The sequence below is a fragment of the Pempheris klunzingeri genome, chromosome 8 (genome assembly GCF_042242105.1).
Source record: "Pempheris klunzingeri isolate RE-2024b chromosome 8, fPemKlu1.hap1, whole genome shotgun sequence".
Lineage (NCBI taxonomy): Eukaryota > Metazoa > Chordata > Actinopteri > Acropomatiformes > Pempheridae > Pempheris > Pempheris klunzingeri.
The window spans coordinates 23,394,244-23,418,827 of record NC_092019.1 but is presented as its reverse complement, the minus strand read 5'-3'; the positions used below and the strand labels follow the sequence as shown (position 1 = coordinate 23,418,827).

General features: G+C 43.7%; 1 protein-coding gene across 2 annotated transcripts in view; it reads left to right on the top strand.

Moving 5' to 3' along the window:
- The window catches only part of LOC139205060 (raftlin), a 92,862-nt gene that overhangs the window by 3,647 nt on the left and 64,631 nt on the right, over positions 1-24,584 (top strand). For both annotated transcript variants that reach the window (XM_070835143.1, XM_070835142.1), the window contains exon 2: positions 9,305-9,486. In XM_070835143.1, coding sequence (XP_070691244.1) covers positions 9,339-9,486 — 148 coding nt within the window. In that variant the 5' untranslated portion in view covers positions 9,305-9,338. The remainder of the gene's footprint in view (positions 1-9,304; positions 9,487-24,584) is intronic.

Sequence of the window (24,584 nt, the reverse complement as noted above, 5' to 3'; positions counted from 1 at the left end):
TTTTAAACCATCTTAATTTCATTGTACTCTCATTTCATGCAGCGCTTGTTTGGTGCCAGAGAAAAACTCTCGCAAGCTTCAGATTTGGAACATGATGAAATATATAAACGTGGAGGACTGGAATCCAAAATAAGTTGCCAGAAGGCGACTTCGACTCTTACAAAATCAATGAGCGCAAAAACTTAAGATTTACAACGTGTAAGTCTTTGGTTGGCAGAGTTATCTGTATTTTAGAGACATTCGCTCCTTAATTCCAAGTTTTTATGGATCAAAACTCAGGTGTCATTTGTTGATTAGAAATCAGATTTGGCGTTCCCATTGGCAGTAATATAAACTGGGCAGTACACATGGCTGAATGACACACTGGTAGATGTTGCATGAGTTTTGTTCAGTTCTCATGACACGGTGTCATCTTGATTGCAGCCTCGGCTACAAGTCGCATATTATCTTTTTCCTCTGAAATGCTCAGTTACAAGATCTCGGGCAAAGATTAGTTTCTCTCACTGGCCTGCTAGGTGACAGTGATCGTGCTTTTGAAGATACTAAGTTATTCAAGCCTCTGGCGTTGCCCTAGACCCAGACGGCATATTAGAATGAATCCTCCAGGCGGGACGGAAAACAAAAGAGCCGATATTCAGCCAGTTGTGGAGTGGCTTCGGCTGGAACCAAAGAAGACGGAAAAAAAAGAATCCCCCTTGATATTTCTATATGGCAAATTGACTCCTGTTGTAATGGGTGGTCAAGAAAATTGCAGGAGTATTGATTGGGTAATGTTCAACACGGACATGTCGATAGGGTGTCTGAAAACCTAAGAACTTGGCTTTGGCTGGCTTTAATAAAAAATGACCCGCCTGGAGCAAGTTCACAGAAAGCAATGAGTCAATCTCTTCAAACCCCTCCGTGTTTTAGAGAAAAATAGCGAAGGGGGCAACCAAAGAATTTTCTATTTTTACCCGAGTATTCCTCTCTCCTGCCCTCTTGAAATGACAAACAATCCTTTCACCGTGTTTCTTTGGCTGCAGCTTGAAAACAACCGACGTAGTGTTTGTGCGGCTTGGGTTGAGATAATGTTTTGCTTTTCACTTGTGAGAACTGTACAAATCCCAGCGTGGATAGATTATGCATAACAAATCAAACTCATGACTGTCAAAGACATGCAGAGAGAAAAGGAGGGGAACGGGAGAACGTGAGGGTTTGCTCCTGCACATGGAGGAGGAGGAGGAGGAGGAGGAGGAGGAGGAGGAGGAGGAGGAGGAGGAGGAGGAGGAGGAGGAGGAGGAGGAGGGGAAGCCGGAGGGAGCCCATCCTAGTGATGAAGAGGGGTGGGAGCTTATAGCGACCAGAGAAAGAGAAGAGAGAGACTGTCAATGAAAGAGAGAGAGAGAGGTTGAGAAAGATTGGTGCCTATTATTCTCCTGAGAAGGCAATAGTCATAGAGGGGTTGGTTCCCATGGCAATAGCTCCCTCGATGTGCACGTGTGTGTGTGTGTGTGTGTGTGTGTGTGTGTGTGTGTGTGTGTGGACTGTTTCCGGGCCTTGAGACTGTACGGAGACGAGGTTGGCCGAGGCCGTAGCGAACGACGGAGCCACCCAGAGCCTTGAAACGGTGGAGAATCTCAGACAGACACTATTGTTTACTCGCCTGCTCCCTCTGCCTCACTCATCACCCCTCATCTTCCATTTTTTTTCTCCTGCATGCTTGCCATTATGTATCCGTCCTTGGCCATTCAAAGCAAATGTAACAAATTCAGAGTTGAAAAAGCAATTCCACCTTCAGCACCCATGGCCTCCTTAGGTTTTAGATGTGGAGATGTCTGTGTTTAAGCTTTTCTGTAGCATCTTCAGCCTAGAAATGTTTCGGAGGCCTCTCACATTCTAAAACGTTCACTCACAATACTTTCATCTTTCTGTTTGGAACTTGTTTACCCTAATTTATGACATTTCTACCAGAGTGCCATACCTTTAGGATGTAACAAAACTTTCCGCTAAACTTAAGACCCTAAAAACAATTGTGTGTTACACAAGCAGGAAATGATAATACAGCAGAGAAAGTGATGCACTTTTCTCTCTGTGGTAAACGGTGGTGTCTCTGTTCCGCATTTGTTTCTGACTCCACCATAATTTGAAAGGACCAGTCAGCAAATAAATTCTGACCTTCTGCCAAGGGTCTTGCTTCTGTTATCACCTAGAAATAGGAAAAGGAATAGGCCACTGAAATTGTATGTTTCGAGCATCAAATCTTAGCCCCCTGCACACTAAATGGTTGTCAGTGCTCAGCTGTGGGAGATGGGCAGAGCTAGTCAGCTCAGATTCACTATAGTTGATGGATTCACACAGTGAAGTCTAAAAGTGTCCATAGAAGCTTTTCATGCCATTCATGCAGCATAATTCACTTCTTCTCAGTGCGTTTATGCTTGGTATGGTCCAAAAAGTCACAGGTTTACAAAAATATGCCAACATCAGCTGCATACCAGCCCGGTCTCACCAAATAACTACAATAAAATAGTGTCTCCCACCTTCCTGTGTGCCATTTAATGCAGTTTAGTCTCCACAGACTTACATTGTGCAGCGATGCACAATTCATGCCCAGATCTCATTAAGAAAACAGTATATACTTTACACAGCAACAAAATGTGATCGTAGGGAGGACAGGGTGGATGGACGGCTCGAACACAGGAAACCAGTGTTTGTTTCCTGTGTGAAATGAATCAAAGTTGAGTTGTTTCAACTGACATAACTCACATCATAACTCTGACTTACCTTCCATAACTAAAGTGCTCACTTTAATCCAGCCATCATCATCAGCAAGCTGTATTTTGAAAGTGTAACCAGACGTAGCATATCCATTATTCCTAACTTGACCAGGCAAACGGTGTTAAATGAAAAGTTTAAAATTTGTAGACATGATACATGAAAGGTCCTTAAAAAGGTGTGCTGTTTATCCACCATCCCATGAGATCTCATTGCTAAATACATATGTTTGCTGCCTGCTGGCTAGGTTAGCCTGTTATGTGTGATTCTCACAAGAAGTAAGGAGGTTGAGAGAAGGGAAGCAGGTAACTGTATTTAACCACGTGTGACCAACCCACCTTCCAAGCCTGCAGCCGGACTGTACTATATTCAAACCACCGGTTTTTGGTGGGTGGGACAGTTTCTGAGACAGTTAACATTTTATCAGCTTAGTTAAACTGATTTATCACTAGAAATAAAAGGGTCCTGTACATGGCAGGTGCTGTAGTTCTCTGTCTTCAAAGGGCTGTGTAATCACTAAAGCTTACTGCATATGAACATCCTGCCTCAGTGTCCATTGTTTTCTCTCTCTCTTGGCCCCCCTCGTTTCTCCATCCTCTCTTTACCACTGAGGTGAGGACTGAAGGTGGTGAGGGCGGAAGGGAGGAAAGGAAGAATGGGGGATTTCCAAATGTAGCACGGCTGACACTTTCGCCTAAAGCAACAGAGAGTGAGGCTCAGTGGAAGATATTTTGACCAGACATAAAGCTTTTGGACACGTCGGCTGTGTGTCCTGTGACCTTTCCTCAAAATAGGCTGTTGGTAAGTCCTTCCAGAAAGACAACTCAGAGCATTTTCTTCCTTGCCAGCTCTATGGTTATGGTTAAAATTAGAGCAATTGGTGCTTTCACACCTAACCTGTTTGGTTCAGTTCAACAGAGCTCTACTCCATGTCCCAGTTTAGTTTGGTTCATTTAGGCTTGTGTGAAAGCTGTCAGTTGAACTCTGGTGTGGTTTGGGTGTGTGATTCTTCTCATCTTCTCATCTGTAGACTACAAGTGATGTATAGTCCATATATAGTGGGGGTAATTAAGGTAATTTCATAACCATGGTAACAGACGCACATGTCAGCAGAAGAGTGCAGGGATTTTCCTGCTATACCATAAAGTAGAAATGCCTTAAAACTGTTGACTGTGTGTCCTACTTAACTCATTTACAAGTTCCCCAATAAATAGTGAGTAAAACGGAGCAACCATATAGTAACTGGCCATAAAACGCCTCTTTCTATTATATATCCATTTGTCACTATTTATACACAATATGATATATGAGGTCCAGTTACAGTGTTAACTAATCATTTATAAATTATTACTGTGTGGGCTCATCAGAGAGGATAAACAAAGGACAATGTGTGATTGTAGCTGTCAGTTCAAATGACTTCAAGATAACAGCTCTTAGTTAGTCTGTAAAAAGCCAGCGTGAACACAAAATGGACCAAAGCTAACAGGAACAAAATATATTTTTCTTCCTTGGTGTGGAACAAATGGACCAAACTACAGATGTACGGATGTTTTATTATGTTATTCAAATTATTTATTATTGTGTGGAATTGCATGCTCTATCCATGCTTGCGTGGGGTCTCTCCGGGTACTCCGACCTCCTCCCACAGTCCAAAGACATGCAGGTTGGGTTAACTGGAGACTCTAAATTGCCCCTAGATGTGTATGTGAGCATTAATGGTTGTCTGACTGTCTGATTGACCAGGGCGCACAGGGGTCCAGGGTGTACCCCCACCTCTTTGCCAATGTCAGCTATGACTGTAAGGATGAGCAGTGTAGATAATGGATGGGTGCATTAAGGACAAAGGGAAGACCTTTGTGGGTCTGGAACCTGATTTGTCAGCATGCATTAAAAAAAAAACTCCCCCTCCCTTACTTTGCAACATAAAATATTTTATTTCTAACATAATTTGGAATAATCAGCTTTTTAACTATAGTAAGAGCATGTAATGGAAAACTGGACTGTTTGTAGTGTAACCAAACGAGTTGTGACTGTGACTTCTTGTTTTGGATGAAGAAATACTGTATTAGCACGCTTTGAAATGGCCAGTCAGACAAAAAAAACACAAACACCAACGCATTCTGAGCAGTCACTGCAACTTTTATTATAACAGTGAGCTGTACTGTCATTTTTCACAGGAGGACATGACCACGGGAGGTTGGCTGTCAGTAAAAACACAAAAACCACAGTCCCGTCCTCTCATTCATGTGATGGTCTTTCTAAACGCTCAATGGCCTTGGAGGGCCATTGAGTCTACTCCTCACAATAAACTATGGATGATACTGGACCAGCAGCACCCACCATCATATGCAGCCCAGCGCTCCACTTTACTTGTCAGATTAAAAAGATCAAAAGTCAGAAAAAGGCAAAGAGGGTGAGGGAGATAAATCCTGAGAGAGCGCAAAAGAGGGAGAGAGCGGGCTTAAAAGGGAGACTACATGGAGAAGAACACAAGAACACAGTGTCCTAATTAATGTCTTCCTCCATTAATCCACTCTGAAGCTTCCCATGCTGCTGGGTTTGATCTCAGCAACGTTGCTATCAAAGCCATGTAAAAGGGAAAGATCTCAGTCAGACAGCATTAAGGAAAATTATTCAGTGCAGCTTCCTCTTGTTGCTGATGTTGTGATGTCTGTAAGTGCAGGTGGGATTTTTGTACATTATCTTCTAAATTTATGTAAAAGGCTTAACTATGACGTTCTGCTTCCTCATTAGAACAACAGAGTGCAATTTAAAGCTCCATTACTCACTAGTTTTATCAAATGGATGCCATGTCATTGTTCCGACAGCTGATTATCCCAACACCCAAATAGCCAAAAAAAATGACGCCCACCTGATTGTGCAGTGGGCTGTGCAGTGGACCAAAGCGAGGCAGCATGGAGCACCCATGTGTGGGCCACTCTGCGTGTGCTTTGAGAAACATCATGATTACCAGAGGCCAACTGCGGAAGCAGGGAGGTCTGCCCCAGGGTTTGGGAACCTGCGACCCCGCGAAAGATTCCATCGTAGGACAAATGGAGCAGATGGGAGATCTCGGCGTCGATACCAAGTGGTTAGTCAGGAAGGGACATTTTTCAAACTATTTGGGTTTCAGATATATTGGGCTGTCGGAACAGTTGTCAGTCCCCACCTGCTGAGTACCTAACCGAAGAGGGACAAGATTAGCTCCACATATTGCATTTAAGCCCAGATATTTTTCTTGGGAGTCGGTTGTGATCAAAAACTTGTGACAGCTCTCATTGCCTTATTTTCATGTCCCCAGCAGGGACCAGGTATGCTGCTTCCTTAGTACAAAAGAAACTAAGTTAGCAGCTAGCTAGTGAATATAATGGAGCATTTAGCATCTGAAGAGTCTGGTATTTCCCTCAGGAGTTGATGGAGACCAAAACAGAGCTAAAAGGGGAGTGAATTTGTTAAGTGGCCTAAAAAAAAGTGCTCTAAGAGATTGCTAATATTGCTTGAGCATTAGCAATAAGGATCGGTGTAAAAAGCAGCTTTGAAATAACAACTTTGTGAAGTGATCATCCAACCAGCGACGACCCCAGTGACCGATGCACCGACCTCGAACTGACAAAGTGGTGTTGATTGACAGGTGGGAAACGCGGCAGTGAAAGACAAGCACCTCCCTGATGTTGTCTTTCACATTTCAGCACAATACAAAGAGCTGTGGGATGTTTTGGTGGGAAGGGCCAAAGCTAAGTGCATCCCAGCTACAACAAAGCATCTGAACATCAATGTCATCTTATGAGCAGGAAATCTTATCAAATAAAACCTTTTATCAAATAAAAGCTCAAAATGCCATTAGCAAGAGACAAAAGAAAGAACAAAATGGCAAGAGGATCGTTGCTAATTCAGCAAAAGGGAAATCAATGGCTCTCTTCCTGTTTTCTTTTTTTTTTCTGTTGTTACCCAGCATCCCCGTGAAGCAACCCTGACTCTCGCCTGTCAATCTCTGAAAAAACCAGGGTGTGGGGGAGCTGAGACGGGGCATGAGGGGGCTGCAACTGCCCTGAGCTCCTTCCTCAGAGGGAGGTTCGAGGCGAGAAACAGTGACTCAAGAAATCATAAACACCTCACAGTTCCTCTGTCAGTTCAGCTCTAAAAATACTCCTGTTCGCCTTCGCCTCACATCGCCTCCTCTGCGGTCTCAAGGAGCTATGCAAATACGAGCCCCTCCATTTTTTTTTTCTCCTCCACTTTGTTTTCCTTCCACACCCCTCCCTCAAAGCCCCCCTCCCATCCCATTGTTCTGACTACCTCCATCTCTTGTAGACGACATGACAGAGCCTCGCCTTCCCTCTTGTTGTTCCTTCTCTCTTCGGGGAAGGGGGAGAAATGATAAAAGCTATTTACAAGTAACTGTAGGCAACAGTGGGAAATCCAAGACTTGGAAAAATTCAGGCTTTCTTTTTTACCCTGTTCTCTTTGATGGCAGAGCCATTTGTGACACTGCGTGGTGAACTGCAGCGCAGTGCAGCGCGGTCCTGAGTGACAATTTAAGTGAGGACTGAAGCGCTTTTAGGGACTTTGACTATGCCTGCAGATTGTGTTGTGGCTTTCTTGTTCTTGAAAAGGGAAGCAAGACATCAGTCCTGCCTGGCACGTGCTGAGAGGCATAGACGAAACTCCTCTGTACGACCTCGAACTGGCACAAACCGTTTACAAGGCCTCTGAAGTTTCCAACACACAAACTCAGACACGTGCAGCGAGCAGGACTCAGTGCGTTCTGCCGTTAATCACAAGTCCATCAAGCCTGCGGTCCATTTCAGGGAGCCGTTCTGACGCTCGCAGAGATATGATTGTGGTGCATGTCGGGAGTCATAAAGCCCAACAAAGACTTTCATGTAAGTGCCATTGGAAACACTGGCTTTCATGACAACTGTAATGAATCTCCTGCCTCATCTCTCACTCTTTCTCCCTCCCTTCTCCCTTGCCGTGTGTTGATCACCTCTTTTCTATTCAACAGACTCTAATTGTACGCTCTTTTTTCCCTCCAGACTCTACTTGCCATGCATTACCCGCTGCCCCCCACCCTCCCTCGCACCCCTTTTCTGATGAACAATCTCCAACCCGGCCACCCCCATTTCCTCTTTCTCCCTTGATTGATTCTCACCTTTTCCATTCATGCCGTTCACCTCATTAACGGAGCCCCCGTCTGCTCGTTTCCTATCTCACCTCCCACTCCTTCCTACATCCCAACCCCCGCCCCCCCTCCCCTCCTCACTTCCTGTCCTGTCGTCTCTGAAGCGACGACTGGCTCAGATTCGTAGTCTCCGGCCAAGGCCCTGCGACGTTCTGTAATTAGTAAGGAGCATAATAGAGAGGGCTCCTCATCAACCAAGGTGGAAGGGGAGGGGAGGGGAGGGGAGAGGAGGGGAGGGCACCACCGCCATCCATCCATTCGTCCAACCATCTATCCAGCTATCCATCCTTGAGTTTAATCAGTGGCACACAATAGGATGTCACCTGCTCCCAGACGCAGTGGCTGGAGAGAGGCAGTGATGCTGTCACAAACCATTTGGGGTGAGGCGGCTCTTTAAGGCCTCCTCTTCCTCCACGGTTGTCTCTGCTAATTTGGTCTCCCTGGGAACGAGGGAGAGGAAACCCATGAAAAATCAAGCTCATTTAGTCGTGTTTATTTATTTATTTACAGAGGCTTATCCAGCATGTTCTTCTTTATTGGTTTTCCTTCCGAAATCCCTGAGGAGTCATGGATATCCGAGCGCATGAATGTTGGCTTTCATATGTGTGTGTATACATGCCTGTGTACAGTATGTCACAGAGAGGTTAATCTGGCCCTCAAGTCAGTCATACCCAGTGGAATAAAAAGGAAATATGTGCTTTTACTCAAATACCGTTCTTAAGTTTTGACATACTTTTACATTACATTCGTTTTTGCCATTTTCTATTACTTTACACTTACACTCTTGTGCTTATATTATACTTATTGCACTGTATTGTGTTTTTACGTCACCACGTGACACCTACCTACTAGCGTGGCGACAGGTCTTAACAGGCTCAGTCAGAAAATGATGCAACACCATTATTTGCACCATTATTGCATTATTATTGTGAGGTAAGGATGATTATTAAGATTATTGGATTAAGTAAGATAGCTATGCTCTTAAACTGCATGACGTGCAACGATAATGTAGACTGCCTGTTCAAGATAGATATGCTGTTCAAGTCAAAATCTCAAATCTCAAGAGCGCATGTCAAGCAGGTTTCACGGGTTCTGCTAATTGATTTTCATGCCACACAGGTATGAATGGAAACCTTTGGCTGCCTGGGATGGTGCGAAAATGGTCAGCAGAAATGTAAAGGACAACTGATTTGTAACTGAAGAGCTACAATTTACACTCATAGACTTGTTCTGAGTACTTCTTTCACCGCGGGGTCACTCGTATTTTTAACACCACACATGCACACTCACTCATTTACCCACTGGCTACACACACAGACACACACAAGTGACAATGAAACACTGTCTTGGTCTGTTTTGTCTGCCTGGCAGGACCCGCGCAGAGAGACAGACACGCTGTGGAGCCATGGGCTGTGGGCTGCGTAAGATGAAGCCAATGTCGGAGGAGAGCAGTCCAGGGAAGATTTACTCCACCCTGAAGAGACCACAGGTGGAGACCAAGGTGGGCGTGGCTTACACCTACCGCTACTTGGACTTCCTCATCGGCAAAGACGGTAAGACGTGAATTTCCACCAATCTGGATAAACGTGGCGTTAAATAACCTTTGACAGACTGTGGGAAACGCAACTCATCTACTTTCATATTTTACGGAATAACGCTAGCTAGAGTGAGATTAATCTGTCTGCCATTACACCTGCATATCCCCAGTAGGGAAACATTAAGGATTCAGATGCAGAAGGAAGCTATCACTCATGTATATGGAATAAGAGCACACTGGCTGTAATTTTCATCAGGATTTTCTTGTAATGATGGAGTGTTAATTAGCGCCTGCTCCCTATATAGCAGCCACTGTTGTAATTTCTTTTGTGGCAATTAGTCAGTCATGCTTTCACGTTGCACTAATGATATAGAATTTTCCAGCCCAATCCACGCCAAACATCCTGCTGGTGGCCATCAATTATGCATGGCACAAACTTCAACTCGCTAGCAGGGGATGCAAACAAAGTAAAGGGTGGCCTGCTGGGAAGAGATTGTTTTGTTCAAGGTCACAGGTTTGATGCTCATAAAACTGTGTTTGAGCAAGTTTCTGTAGGTTTTAGCTGTTGAGATACCGGCTCTGAGCAGCCTGGTGAGCGGTAAACATGTCAACTGTATCGCTAACAGTCGGGCTGAGTCTGAAACCGCCTGTGCTGTGGATGAAAATATGGAAATGAATCTGTTCCTTTTACAAAGATAGCATCTCTGCACTGATATACGCACACACACACACACACACAGAAAAGGCCGGTACAGCCCCCTCCCCTCCTTCCTCTCCTCAGTCCGAGGTGTTTATGAGATGGGAGGTGGGTGGTGCTTCCTGAGATGCCAACACCCTAAAGTTTGGGGGCTTCTTTTTCTGTGTGTGTGAGCGAGCGTGTGCGTGTGTGTTAACGTGTGTGGAGGAATATTAATGTGTGTTTGTGTTGTTGTGTTCTAAATTTAAAAGGACCCAGTTTTTGAACAAAGGCAGCGTATAACCTAAAGAAGGCTGAGGTTTAAGGTCATTTTTAAGGGGAAATCTTTAGGTTGGGCAAAGTTTGTTTAGGCTAGATTTAGATATTAAATTAGGTCAGGTTAGAGTAGGTAACTTTTCTAAAAATTGTTTTTTTTATCATATTTGCTGAAACTGTCACTATATCCTGCCAGTAGTACAAGCGACAGGTAATCTGTGAAAGAAATCAGGTTCCTTTGGCTCCTCCTAGTGCTCCTAAAGGCATTTGCAAGAATCCACTGCATCTGAATGAAGACGACCGGTCAGAGCAGGAGGAGTCTGTGACGCGTGACAGGATGGCAGGCAGAATGACAGGCTCACACGGACGGCTGTCAAAGAGACAGACAGGGCCGGACGGCTGCTAAAAACTGTATGGATTATTTGACAGTGCACTGCGGCCCAGCGATGAGGTGGCCCGGTCCACTGGCCCACCGATGCGGCGGCCCACCGGGAATTGTCTTGGTATGCTAGATGGCCACGTATGCCACTGAGCTCAACCTGAGTTACGTAGAGCAAGAGAAGGAGTGGGAATGAAAGAGGCACCATTCTCTCCCAACACAAGCACTGTACCATCTACATAACTAAGCTGTTATTTCAAGGTAAAATAACAGTGTGAAATGTTGCTTTGTGGCAACTTTAGTCAATATCTTTACAACAATAGTGTATCAAATGACAATGGGAAAACAATTATGACAATGTGAAACTGGTCACTTGAGGTGGACCTGCCAGGAATGATCACCTCAGTGTGCCGCTCCCCTCAGCTTTATGGAGCTTCAGCTAATGGTTTAGCTGTTTTGGTTCTCTCTCACTGCTCTCGTTGGGTCATTTTTGCCAGCTGTTGGGTGATAAAACTCTGATGAATCCCAGTGTTCACTTCCTGCTCACCAATGGAAGGCAGACTGAGTTGGGGAGTAGCTGTTAGAGAGCATTTAGCAGCTACAGACAAACAAGAACTCCAAATTGATGCTAATATTTCTCCATAACTGGCGAATGTGTAAATAAGCATTAAGCTGCTTGCTAGTTCAGCATGTCAACTTGAAAGCTGATATTTTTTTGGTGTGCACGACTTATTTCTGCTGTTAGGGTGGCTATAAGAAAAAAAAAAAAAAAAACAGGCAACAAATATCTGCATTTTTTGGATAATCAGGAACAATGTTATGTATTTACTCCCAAATCGTTTGGTGCAAACCAGCATGGCAGCCGTGGTGCTTGTGCACATATATAACATGTTCTGCTTGTGTGATGAGACACAGTCGGTATGTTTACACGCATACAAATAGGCTGTTTACCTTGAATATTCAAATTAAGTGTGAAATACTAACAAATTCACAAAGCACCTGAACACAACCAATTTTCCTGATGCTGTTTGTTGTAACAGGGAAGTCATTTTGTTAACCCCCCCCCCCCAAAAAAAAGTCAACCTCCTTCCTCTTCTAACACTCTGGGCAAACCACTCATTTTTCAGGCACGCTGCTTTGCTTCCAATTCACTCCCATGACACTTTGCAGCTTGTGCACAGAACCAAAACAAAGAGTGAGACCAGGCTAAAGCGTGCTGATACTCCAGCTCCATTATTAGACTATTAGTACAACAACCTGGTTGAGGCGTTTAAATGGCAGATGCAATAATTAAAAGTATTGTTCTTACGCTCATTCTAATCAAATCATTCGATTGCCTGTAAACACACTGAGCTCCCTCCTCCTTGCCAGGAGCAGGAAGATGTCAAATACTTCGATTTACAAAGTAGAGTGTAATGTCATCTGCCAACTTCTGCAGACTGTTTTGAGCTGCCAATAGCTGCTCAGAGGACAGACACCATCTTAAAGTCGAGGTAAATTAAGATTAGGTGTAGAATTAGGAGTAGATTATGGTTAAATATATACCGGAGGTCACGGTGTTTAAGGTGAGCAAATGGGAAATTGATGTGCTCTGGGAAGATTGTGTGTGTGCTTGTGTGCGCTCTGGGCCAGAGAGGAGTCAGGGTGCTATATATAGCCATCACTCTGTTATTTCTGCTCATGACAGTTATAGCTGAAATGATGGTGGGAGGGGAGTTTGGTGGTGGGGGCGATAGAGGGGGGATGGTACGGGAAACCGGGAGATGTAGTGCGCAGCGTGTTCGCCCTGACAGTTGATTAGTCTCCATTAGTTTGTCAGGCTGACTAGACTGGATGGATGAAGGAGCCGGGGAACGTTGTTTCTGGGGGCCAGGCGGGCTTTTCCACCCTCCTTACTACGGGACCTGACATGAGGGCGGGGCTAGGTAGGGAGGTGGACGAATGTATCCCTTTTGTGTGTGTGTGTGTGTGTGTGTGTGTGTGTGTCTTTGGCTCATGGCCACATTATTATCTTCAAGTATTCTCTGTAATGGTGGCGGTTGGTACTTACTGTAATCACTTTCCTCTTGCTCTGTCTCTCTGTCACTGTCAGTACGCCTCTGTCTATGTTTCTATGTTGTTCATCTCCTAAAATGTGTGTGTGTGTGTGTGTGTGTTGTGTGTGTGCGCCAGCCCTGTTCCCAACGGAGCAGATTAAGTTTGAGACATCAGAGTGTGTAAGTGCAGCCCCAGTGGCTGAATCATTTCACTGCATCAGCAGATTTTCGGGTTGAAGGGTTAGCGTGTTACTCATGGCTGTAATTATCTTGTTCGAGGTATGTAAGTGTAGGTAATGATTCATGTGGTCTGGCCTTTTTCTGCAGGAAACCTGTAAAATATTTAAGATAGTCAAAGATTATGAATATGAAAATAGTCTCAGGTCGCGCTGTAGGGTGTGCACATAAATACACATACTTACAGTGTGAGCTGCGACAAAGTCAGTGATCGTGTTTTATTGCCACTTAGTGACACTGTTAGTGAATTATGTTACTTGAAAATGGATTATGTCTCGTTCCGTGAAGGTACCTTGTGGAGTTAACGTTAGGTTTTCATTAAACCAAAATGTGTGTATCCTTGAGGCATGACAAACATGTTGAATGCATTTTCTGTCCTGATATAACATTTGGAAGGTTGACTTTCTAAAAAAAAAAACAAAAAAAACATCTAAACCTGTTCTGTTAGGACCTCCACATACAAGTATGAATTTGAGCAGAATGCGGGACCCTTAACCCTTCAGAGTCTGGGGTAAAACGGCGTTTTTTACTACCTTTGTGTTTCCCATTAAAACTGCTTAGCTTGCCTTTCTTTGTGTCTTTCTTTTCAGCACAACCTCACCTATGTGATTCTACAAGTATTTATTTATTTTGACATAATATATGGACACACTGTATGTAAAAGTGCAAAAGAAACACAAAATCCGAGTAGGAACTAGTTGGATCTTTGGAGGAGCGGGGGTCTGCGCGGACACCTCTTCTCGTTCGTCTTCACGCGCAGCATCCACTTCATCCTCTGAAACTGGAGTCAGAGTCTTCCAGTGGAGGAGTCTTCCTCAGAATCAGAACGTTCTTCCCCAGATTCAGCATCTTCTAACTCGTAGAAGAGCTGTAGTGCGCGACTTCGGCTCTTCATAAATTTAGTCTTAATAGGCCGATCGACAAAATTCAAACACTTGTAAAAAGTTTGAAGTGTCCGCTTTCCAACAGTCTTTGAATTGAGCACCTGCGTGCTTGTGTCACAGCTTTACGTTTTCAAACGTGCGACATGTGACTTTGACGCCGTGTGGCGGTCCTAGACTCCGAAGGGTTAAAGCTCGGCCTTACGACCTACCTTAGCAAACTTTAAATAGATATTTAAGTTTGCTTTATAATGTCTCTATGACTGGCGCTGCTACACTGTGTTTAAGCATGTTACATTGTGTGAAAAGTAAAACTAAAAATAATCCTACCTGACCAGGAAATGACCGTGTCACTCTATGGCAGGTCACATTACATGATGTTGAGACAGGAGAAGCTTGGAAACGAAGGGAAAATCAATTTCTCATTTTCACTTTTGTGCTGCACACAAAAATGATGACACCGCGCGGATACTTTAGGAATTTGGATTGAAGAGCTTTAAAAACCCAATTTAAATTCAGACCAGGCAAGAGAACTCTTCATATCACGTCTTAGGTTATGTTACTGAAACAGTGATATCTTTTAAATATCTAACTCTTATTATGTCACAGAAACAAGTAAATTTTTAGTCATTTGTAGTGACACAAGAAACGATCAATGTTCCTTTGAGCCTGTCAGCCAGTAAGCAGCTTCAGAAACAATCACACTTGTACACATGCAAAACAAGAGCAGCTGTGGAAGGAAGTGGTTTTTTTACTTAAACCTCTAATTCTGGAGCCATTGTCACCATCTCTGTCTAATCTTGTCTGAGCCTTTCCGTAAATATAATGAACGTACCAGAAGCAGCAGAAACTTGTATATCAGCATTTTTAACTGGGGACAAAATTACTGTAAAGCTGGTGCTTCTCCTTCACTTCTCCTTTAAAGTGTCCTCATGGTGTTGTCATGAGTTCACATCCCTATGACTACCATGCTGTGAATAATGTTTTATTAGCTTGTTGCCACGGTGTTAGATCATAGCTTTCTGAACCCGCCACCGCAGTAGCCCCACAGGCTACAAACCAGCCACCAAATGTACAAAAATAACACCTTTCACTGCAGAAACAGTGATGAAAGGAAGAGAAAATCGGTTGAAAGCTGTAGGTAATAAACCTCCTAAGTGTAGCATTAAACACCGGTGCCGGCCCACTGGTGAGCCGTTGCCTCGTGCTGCTGTATCATTTTGGAGCATGCATTCAGCTTCATGATCACTCTCCAGCCGTTCAGCCGCCTCTGAAAGAGCCGCAGAAAAACAAAACGCAGAGACTGTTTGATATTGAGATCATGACCCTACAGGGAGCTGAGGAAGCGCCCCACTGTTGCTGTGTGCTAGATGGTGTGGAAAGAAGCCATTTCATCGTAAACACAAGCACAACAGACTCTGGGATGTGTTGCATGAATCTTATTTCCCAAAATGTGATTTTGAAAATGTTAAAAGAAAAATTGAAAAGCTGAAAACATGCTCAACAATGCGTCCCCTCGGCAGGCTGGTTTGGAATACTGGAACTATAAAGATGTCACCCTTGACATCAAAGCCGGTGAGCAAACATGTGAGGCCTCCACACACACACACACACACACACACACACACACACACACACACACACACACAGGCCCAGACACACACCGTTTGATATCATCTCAGCAGCTAGACACATCATTTATATGCAAAACCCCCAGAGCCCCGAGTCCCCTTGTTAATATGAGCTGTAGCAGTGGCGGCAGGTGAGTGACACGCAGGAGCAGGCCCCCCCCCCCCCCCCCCGTCCCCGTCCCCCGTCGCTCCACTCAGATATAAGACAGAGCTGCAGGAGAGGTCAGCAGGAACGCCGCGCGGCACAGAGGCTTTCCGAGGGGAGATTAGTCCTTGGATGGTGGGGGAGCCGGGATTTATCCCCTGGCTCCTCAGCCTGAGAGGTGGAATTGAATCGCAGTTATTGGAGGGGAGAATGACATTGAAGACTGAATTCACGGTCATCTGGTTTTTACATTATATTTCCATTATGTTCCCCCGCTGACCAGGGTGTGGCTGTGCAGCTCAAATCAAAACATGATTGTAAATTAGATGCAGGCCGCGGTGAGTAGAATGGGAAATGTGTTTCTGATGGTTTCAGAAATTGAAACGGGCAAGTGGTGATTATGTATTGAAAAATACTGAATTAATAATCCGGACCTCCTTTGGAACAGGCCTGTCGCTGCACACTGAGCGCTCCTGATGAAGGTATTCACTGTGATAAGCGGCAAATTGTGGAATCTTTTTTCGAAATAAGCATGAAATATGCATCAGCTTCCGTCCAAAACCGCCAGTACAAATTCAGACTCGTGTCGCCGCGTCTTGTTTCTGCCCCCATCCATAGTCAGTGGCATACTAAGTGGATGCTGCTTGTATTGTTTCGAGCCAGTCAGGCAGCAAAATGCCAAGCCATCGTTTGCTGAGACAAAGATGTCAGAGCAGCATTTTAGGCGTGTGACAGAGCCAGAGCTCAGCAGGTTCCATTCGTTAAGCTTCAAACGGCTACAGCTGCTGACAAAGTTTTCAGCAACAGGAAACTGCTCGGTTCCTTCCTCTATCTACCTTCCTCTCTCTCTCCGTCTCTCGCTCAGCAGCATGTTTGAGATTAGCTTCACTTGTAGTGCATCGTATTCCGAGCGGGCTACGTCATGTGTCTGAAGGCTGTGCTATTTTATTTTTCCAGTACGGGTTGTGTGTGTATGTCGTTGCAGCAAATGCAATTTCCTCCACTGGGAGAAATATTCTCCTCATGATTTGGTTCAGGTTGGTCAGGTCTGCATGATGAGTGTGTTACAGGTTTCTCAGCTGGGTGCAGGTTGTTGTTGTGTCACATCAGAGGTTAGGGATATAAAAAGAAGAGTCTGCAGGTCGGGGAATGAGAGAGAAAAAAAACCACAACGAGATTCAGAGACATTCTAAAGTTTGGGAAATCTTCAGGGAAACTTGGATTTTAATCTAAAACCCTTCGACATTTCTGAGATTCCAGTCATGGCTGCCCTTTCGTAACGATCTTGTAATCAAGCGTTCCAGAGCCTCTGCGAAATAACACATCCTCGGGCTCTCTGGGTTTTATTTTTGAGATACGAATTCTGCGTGTGGGTGGGGAACCTGTGTGCGTCATTAGCTGAGTAAGTGAGTGTGAGCGTCTTGAAGTGAGAGGAAATGAGGGGAGAGCGATAGAAAGCGAGATAAAAGACCGTGTGTGTGCTGTGTATGCTCTCTCTGTGTATTTGTGGAATCAGGTGACATGTCTTTTCAGTCTCAGAATCTCTGCGTCTGCGTTGCTTTGTCTTGTGTTTAGGTGTATTTGTACACTGCTGCGTTTTATCCGGCCTGCCTGCTTATTGCCTCTTCTAACGTGGCCTCTGCTGTTTTCCTGCCCGCCTGACAGACAATACGCCCGAGCGCCCCCCCCTCAAAGCTTTATTGGCTCTTATTGCCATCTCACTCAGATCCAATATGCCAGTATTGATTGTGTTGAAATGCAATCAGGGTCTCCACAGCAGAGGAGCAAACAATCTAAATTTAACAAAACACCTCCGCCGGCCTTCAGCCCGGCCCTGATAGCGCCTCCCAAAGAGGAACAAATTTATTTATGTGTGTGGAGAAAAATAGAGGATCCGTCACGTGGTCACGGCTATTGTTAGACGCTCTCCGAAGAAGCCTGCGGGGCCAGACGAGCAGAATGTGCAGGAAGTGACCTCAGCCTCGACCTCACTTCCTGCTGAGTGGGCGGTTACAGCGTGTTGTCAAAGCAAAAGATGTTTTTGGGTTCGCCGTCAGATCTCAGATAGTCAGCTAGAGGACAAACTCAGATATTGACACTTTTTTGGCGTCCTGAACTATAAACAGGCTTAATTTCAGCTTTAGAAGAAAATGCATATGTGACTCCTCCAGCGGGTTGTGAAATGATTGCATGGGTTCAAGCTCTCTGCCGATCCTCTCAGCTCGCAAAGGAGCCATGTGATCTCTCAGCTCAAGTGTAAACAAACAATCATCAAAATCTGAGTTATGGATTTTCTCCCAACGGAGAGTGTTCGCAAAATGACATTACAAAGCATATTCTCAACATTTCCATTCTCTTTCTTGAGAGGAAGAAAACACTGTGAGCGCTGTGAATAACTGCAGCATGGTTTGTCAGCATGATAATCAAATTCTGCGCCGCCTTCCCATTATTCAAAGTTATAAATTGCTCCTCCTGTAAAGCCCTGTGTCCTTTTCAAGTCAAAAAAAAAAAAATTTATTAGAGGTTACACGTCGCAATCCGAAATTCAGCAGTTACCTATAAAAAAAAAACAAAAAAAAACGAAGCAGCTTTGTAAGCAAGGATGACTTATGACATTCATTTTAACCAGTTCACTTTTCCCCTTTTCATATAGCTGCCATCAATCATTTTTGTTAGACTTGGTGTCATTCCTCAGTAGCAGTTATCTGAATGTGAAATGAAAGTCCTCAGTTTTCCAAAATAATAGACACTGACAACAAAACCAAAGGTTTGCTTAGATGAGGTTTGGAGCATGCGCAGCAGGTTTTCCATTAAGACTGGAGATAACACGACGCTGCTTATGCTGCGTCCTCAGTAGGGAGAACAGCATGTTTAACAGAGAAGTGGATTAAAACTGTAATTAAGAGGCGCTGCGTTCAGCCTCTGCGTGTTTAAAATAAGCACCGAATGATAAATACAACCAAAAAATGATTCTGGCATAGATCAGACATGGCAGGCTTCTCGTCCTCTTTGGCTTAATGATACTGTTCTTCCCTTAATACGTTCTCTCCTCACAAGTCAGACTCTCCTGCATAGACGAGAGACCATGAAAGGGCGATTTAGAGATATTCAAACAGTCCTTCTGCAGTTGTGGTTGTCTTTCTCAGTGTGCCAGATCTATTCCCACTACCATTAACCAGCTCCAGCTGAGACTTCCAGGCCTTCTGAAGTTATGCAAGACCCTCCCACCACTCTGGACATGTTAGAAGTTGGAAGCCAGGCATTTTTCAAGCGCATGTTTGAAGTTTTCCGCTCGTTAGCATGACTTGGCAGAAGCAGTGTGCCTCTTTGTGCTACACCGCCCCCCTGCTAGATCCTCCTTACTCAGGAATCAGCTCTCCAGTAAGGCCTGCCGAACTCACAGCATCAATAAGTCAACAAAGCAGTTGTTTTATTTATGTTTACTTGACAAATGGGGTGAGATATCTATGGAAAATGTTTGTAGAGCAAAGCCGAACTGACTCTTTCTGAAGCTCCGCTGATTAGAGCATCTTCTTTAGACAGAACTGTGAGTCATGCCTCAGCTAGCGGTGTATGCGGCGGCCTCGCAGACCTTTAATGTGATTTCATTCTTTCAAGCGAGGACTAACAATTTGCCCGAAGCCATTGTCAAACGGGAATGGAGATGCTTCAAACGTGCTGGTGTTTTGGGCCCATCACCTCAAGAGGTGGCATTCAAAAATAGGATGCTGATTGGGGTCAATTTGCGTGCACATTACAGTTTGATTGCACCAACACCCGCTTGGGATGCAGAGACCGATTTGTTGCTGTGATGAATTTGCAGTCATGGAAAAGAGACGAGGGAAAGCAATTACAGTTCGGTGTCCTCAGTTGGGACTTGGGCGTATAATTCTCTCTTCTTCTGTGACGTTAGGTGATAGCACCCCGATAAGTAGTGTTTATGCTTTATGATGATGTATAAACACACTGTGCAGAAACCTTCGCCTGCTGTGGCCATGCGCATGCAGTCGTACCAGCAGTATGTTTAGCAAAATACCTGCATTTTAAAAAGGTAAAAAATCTGTTTTAAACAATTTCAGCCATGTTTTATTTACAGACGCACCCAAAAGCTGTCTGCTGCCACAAAGAGATGCTGATCACTATGTTTTATGGCAATTTGCATTGACCACAACTGAGAAAATCTTCTCGGAGGAAAAAAAAAAAACGAGCTTCTGATTATGCCTCCTTGTATTTGTAATTTTTAGAAAACAAAAATAATGAGTTCTATGTGTGCCTTAACAAACAGCTTCACTCATTGCCATTTTTGCTTTGCATCACTCCTGACAACAGCACACAATGGCTTGAACTTCCCGATCTAAAAAAAAATACAAGGCAGCCACTCGTTTAGAATAACTCTGCTTCTCTTTTTCAGTCGATTGTTATAATCAGAGACAAAAGGCAGATACAGGTGCCACAGAGGCTCAGTAGGTGGTTAATTATGAAATAGATATCGCACGCGTACACTCGCTCCATCGTAATTATATACTTGTCTCATATTCCACTCGTGTGTTTGGCTCTTTGGGTCCACCATTGTTTCCAAAGATTGGAATGACAGTGGTCGGATGCAGGTTCGTGTGAGGAGCAGCCACCTGTTGCTCAGCAGGGTCCCCATCTGGAGGGAGATTAAGGTGCGGGTGCGGGGGCCGTCTATAATTTGACTTAATTACTTCTGAGGAGACTGGGTGATGGATTAGCACTGTGTTTCTATTAGCATACGCTCGGTCTCTGGTTCCCCATGGCCCTCCAGTGCAGCCCAGTGAAACTCTTAATTGTCTAAAACCATCCATCCATATTCCTCCACCTCAAAGTCTGACTTAGGAAACTAGGAATAGATGATATATTGATTTGCAACTACGCAAGGCTGAAATGAACTTTTTGTGCACTAGCAGCACGGCTCTAGTGGTCTGGCAGTCGGTCAGTCAACCCCAGACTAACATGTCTCAATAACTATTGGATGGATTGCCATAAAAGTTTGTACAGACATTCATGTTCCCCAGAGGATGAATCATAATGACATTGGTGATTCCCTGTCTTTTTCTCTAGTGTTACCATAACGTCGACGTTTGTAGTTTAGAGTGAAATGCCATGACAGCTATTGGCTATATTGTCATTACATTTGGTGCGGACATTCATGTTCCCCTTGGGATGAATTTAAATAACTTTGGTTATTCCCTCATTATTCATCATCGCTGGTCATCATCAGGCCAAACTCTTTAATTGTCCATTACTTTCATTTATGATCAAATACCTGCAAACCTCATGACATTCCCATCAGCGCCTATTGGCGCTAATTAGCGAATGTTAGCATGCTCATGCTCTAAACTAAGACATGGATCCACTGTGCGTGTGCCTGCATGCCGGCGATAGCATTTAGCTGTGCTCAAGTACAGCCTCACTTTTATGTCCACTCTGTTAAGCACTGGATTGATCGCTGATGTCATCTACATCATATATGATGACGCATATTAAAACTGTCTACACTTGCCAGGAAATTTCTATAGAATATACTTTACATGTTTTGTCTAAATATTCAGATTCGTAACGTATCCCAAGGTCACAATTGGACAAAATAAAGGGAAGACTATTTCACATTTAAGAGAGCAAACAGTCATCCTCTTACAAATGACAGCCGAAATCAAAAGCAATGAAACTCAGCTTTAATCAGTCCAACGGAGATTTGGTACTTCGACCTGTAGCTTATGGTGCTGACCTTTCAAGGACTTTATCTGATCTAAGTCTGTTCAATTTCAATTATTTGGTTTCAAATGCAAGAAGAGAAAGCGAGAGGAGAATGTAATTTGCTACAACTTATTATAAACCAAAAATTCAATATATATTAAGACTACATGTTTTAGTAGTAAATACTTTGAGAGCAACACACTCCCTCACAGGGAGTGCTGCACACCACAGGAGCATTTGGTGTTGTTAATGTGTTACTGCAACACATTAAACACAGTGACAGATTGGGGGTGAAGGTATAGCCTGGATAATGGGGAAACCCTCCATATTTCACAGTCACACCCTATTCTGAAAGCTTGAAGATGTGGAATATAAGAAGAAGATAATCCTGAGCTTAGTATTGGGATGGTGTTCAGAGACTCCAGGCACAACAGGCCCAGTTACCAACTTTAAACTGCTCTGCTCTGCAACAAAACAGGTCACCAGAGCCCTTGTACAGTTTCACAGTCAAGAGCAATTTGAAAGCCTGAAACCATTTCACACTTTGTTGTTATTTTTAGGCTGCCTCCTCAGTGTGGAACAGACGGTTGGTTGGTGGGTTCTTTAAAAGAGAAACATATTTCATATTACACTGAGGGTTATTGGCGCCTTTGATCTGATTGTCAGCGGCATGATTTCTGTATTTTGATCGACTAATTGACCAATAAAGGTTCTGTTTTCCTTCCCCATTTAGTCCAACTCTGGCACTTTGATTGCTGAGATTTTTACTAATACTAATTGTTTGACTGTTCGTTGACATTATTGTTAGTGCAGGATTGGTATTTTCTTCTGCTGCTACCAACACATTATCAGGATTTTATACTCAGGTCTTTTTTATTTAGCCTGGCATCATCAGACCAGATGTGAATTAATCCGGAACCTTTCGGTTCATTTTCAATTTCCAGGGGACATTATCAACAGGGAGAGGCAAAATGCCTCTGGATGCAGCTGGATAGACCTACAACCGATGAGAGCAAAGAAATGTGTGGCTTTAGTGAATCACGTCCTGTCCATCTTTCTCAAAATTTGACATCTTGAAGGAAGCAAAATGGGCAGGTTATACACGCTGTCACTAATTTAAATTTTAATTTTGCATAAGTCTTTCATAGGGCTTCGTAACTTATGAAGATTTCTTTTGTTCAGTTTTCATTGTCCTCATTCTCAACAGTAAAGTATCACCAGTTGAAAGGATCTGAGGTATAACTACATGCTATGTAGTGAAAGTCTGGCTCAGATGTCAGAGGAAAGAGGGGAATGTGACAAGCGAGCTCCCACATCTGCACCTTCCCAGATGTTTCCTTGAACCTAGATCACAGCACATCCAGTAGTAAACTGTGTGGTCCCAAAGCTTCCTTTGACACTCTCGATCACGCCCACACTCGCCTTCACTCTGCGCTGGCACCGAACTTCTCCCAGTCACGTAGCTTGGATGAGCTTTCTGCAAGCGCAGTATCTGAAGTGACGTGTGGGTTCTTCTCCTGTCAGGGCTCCAGTAGTAATTGAAAAGGCAAGCACAGCTCTCGCTGCAGACATTTCATCAGGTGAACCGGAGGAATGTCAAGGGCTTGGGGCTGAGTGTAAGAGTGTCTTTGAGTAAGTGTGTGTCCAAGTCTGCATTGCTTAGTTTGTCAGTGTTGACTTTAACCACACATGCAAACACTGACAAGCACACCAACACACAGTGGTGACTGTACAGCTACTCGAGTATTGTGTTAAAATACAGATCTGTGGTACTTTTACTTATATGCTAGGTTATACTAATACTCCACAACATTTATTTGTCAGCTGTAGTTACTACTGACTGTAGATTAGGCATTTAAAACTATGGTGAGCAAATGAAACACTATGTATTACCATATAGTACATTACACAGTATATGCAATAGTGAAAAGCAGCTCTTGCATTAGTAAAAGTAATCTTTTAATATATTATAAAATATGTTATCAATATAAAGGGGACATTCTTCTGCACTTTACAGTTTGCCTGTCATTCTCCCATTCACACACACACACACACACACACACACATCAGGAGGAGTTGGGTCTCACTGTCTGTTGCTTTCAGACAGCGAGAGGCTGCAGCGGCCTTCATTGTCTCTGTGTAAACAGAATGGCACCAGTGACACGGAGGAAGGCAGCAGCATCGAGGAGAAAGAAGGGTGGCTGCTTGAGAGTTTGATGATGATTGAACTTTTTCTAATTTGCCGGTGCAGTTTGCCATGAAGCAAAACAATGCAAATGCAATTTCCGATGCAATTTAGTTTATACAACTCTTCAGCAGCAGTAAACCTTCACTACCAATGAACAGAAACAAGGCTGATGTTGCTTAGCTAAACTGTCTATTTAAATTGTGTTACTGTGTCCTCTATTTTAAACTGCAACCTGCTCAATTTGGCTATGTGATGGGATTAGAGGAGGATATCAGCAGCCCGCGGAGTATAGCACAGGTCATTAGCAGGACTGGATGTTGCCAGTAGCCACTGTGGTGTACTGTAGTTTTATACACAGCACAGACGTTGCTGTGAGGCAGACACAGCGCTAAGTGCTTGCAATCTAAAAGCACCTTTACTTTAACTTGTAATGGAAGAATTTACACTGTGGTTTTTCTACTAAAGTACACTGTTGCCCATAAAGCTGGAATAACTGTTCAATACCCCCAATTTTGTTTAAAGCCTGAATACACAGTTTGCAAAGGTTCATTGTGGTTTAAGTTTCACTGTGATATGTTTGGAAGAGTTTGATCAATAAAGTTGAGAAGATATACACTTTATTTATCAAGAATAAATCACATTGTCACAATCATTTCATGAGAAGAGGTAAAAAACATTTTATTCCAACTTTATGGGCAACGGTGTAAAAGACCTCAATACTTTTCCCACCTATGCCAACATGCACACACCTGCCATAACAGCAAAAAAAAAGTCTCCAAATATTTCTAACTTGTGATTTTTCTCCTCTATGACACTAAACGCATTTTTTTTTTGCCTGAAAGGTAACAACAAAATAATACCACCGGTTGGTTGAAGTGTTTAGAGTATAGAATAAATTATGCACCACAATCAACAGCACAACACATCTAATGGCAGACCCACGGTGC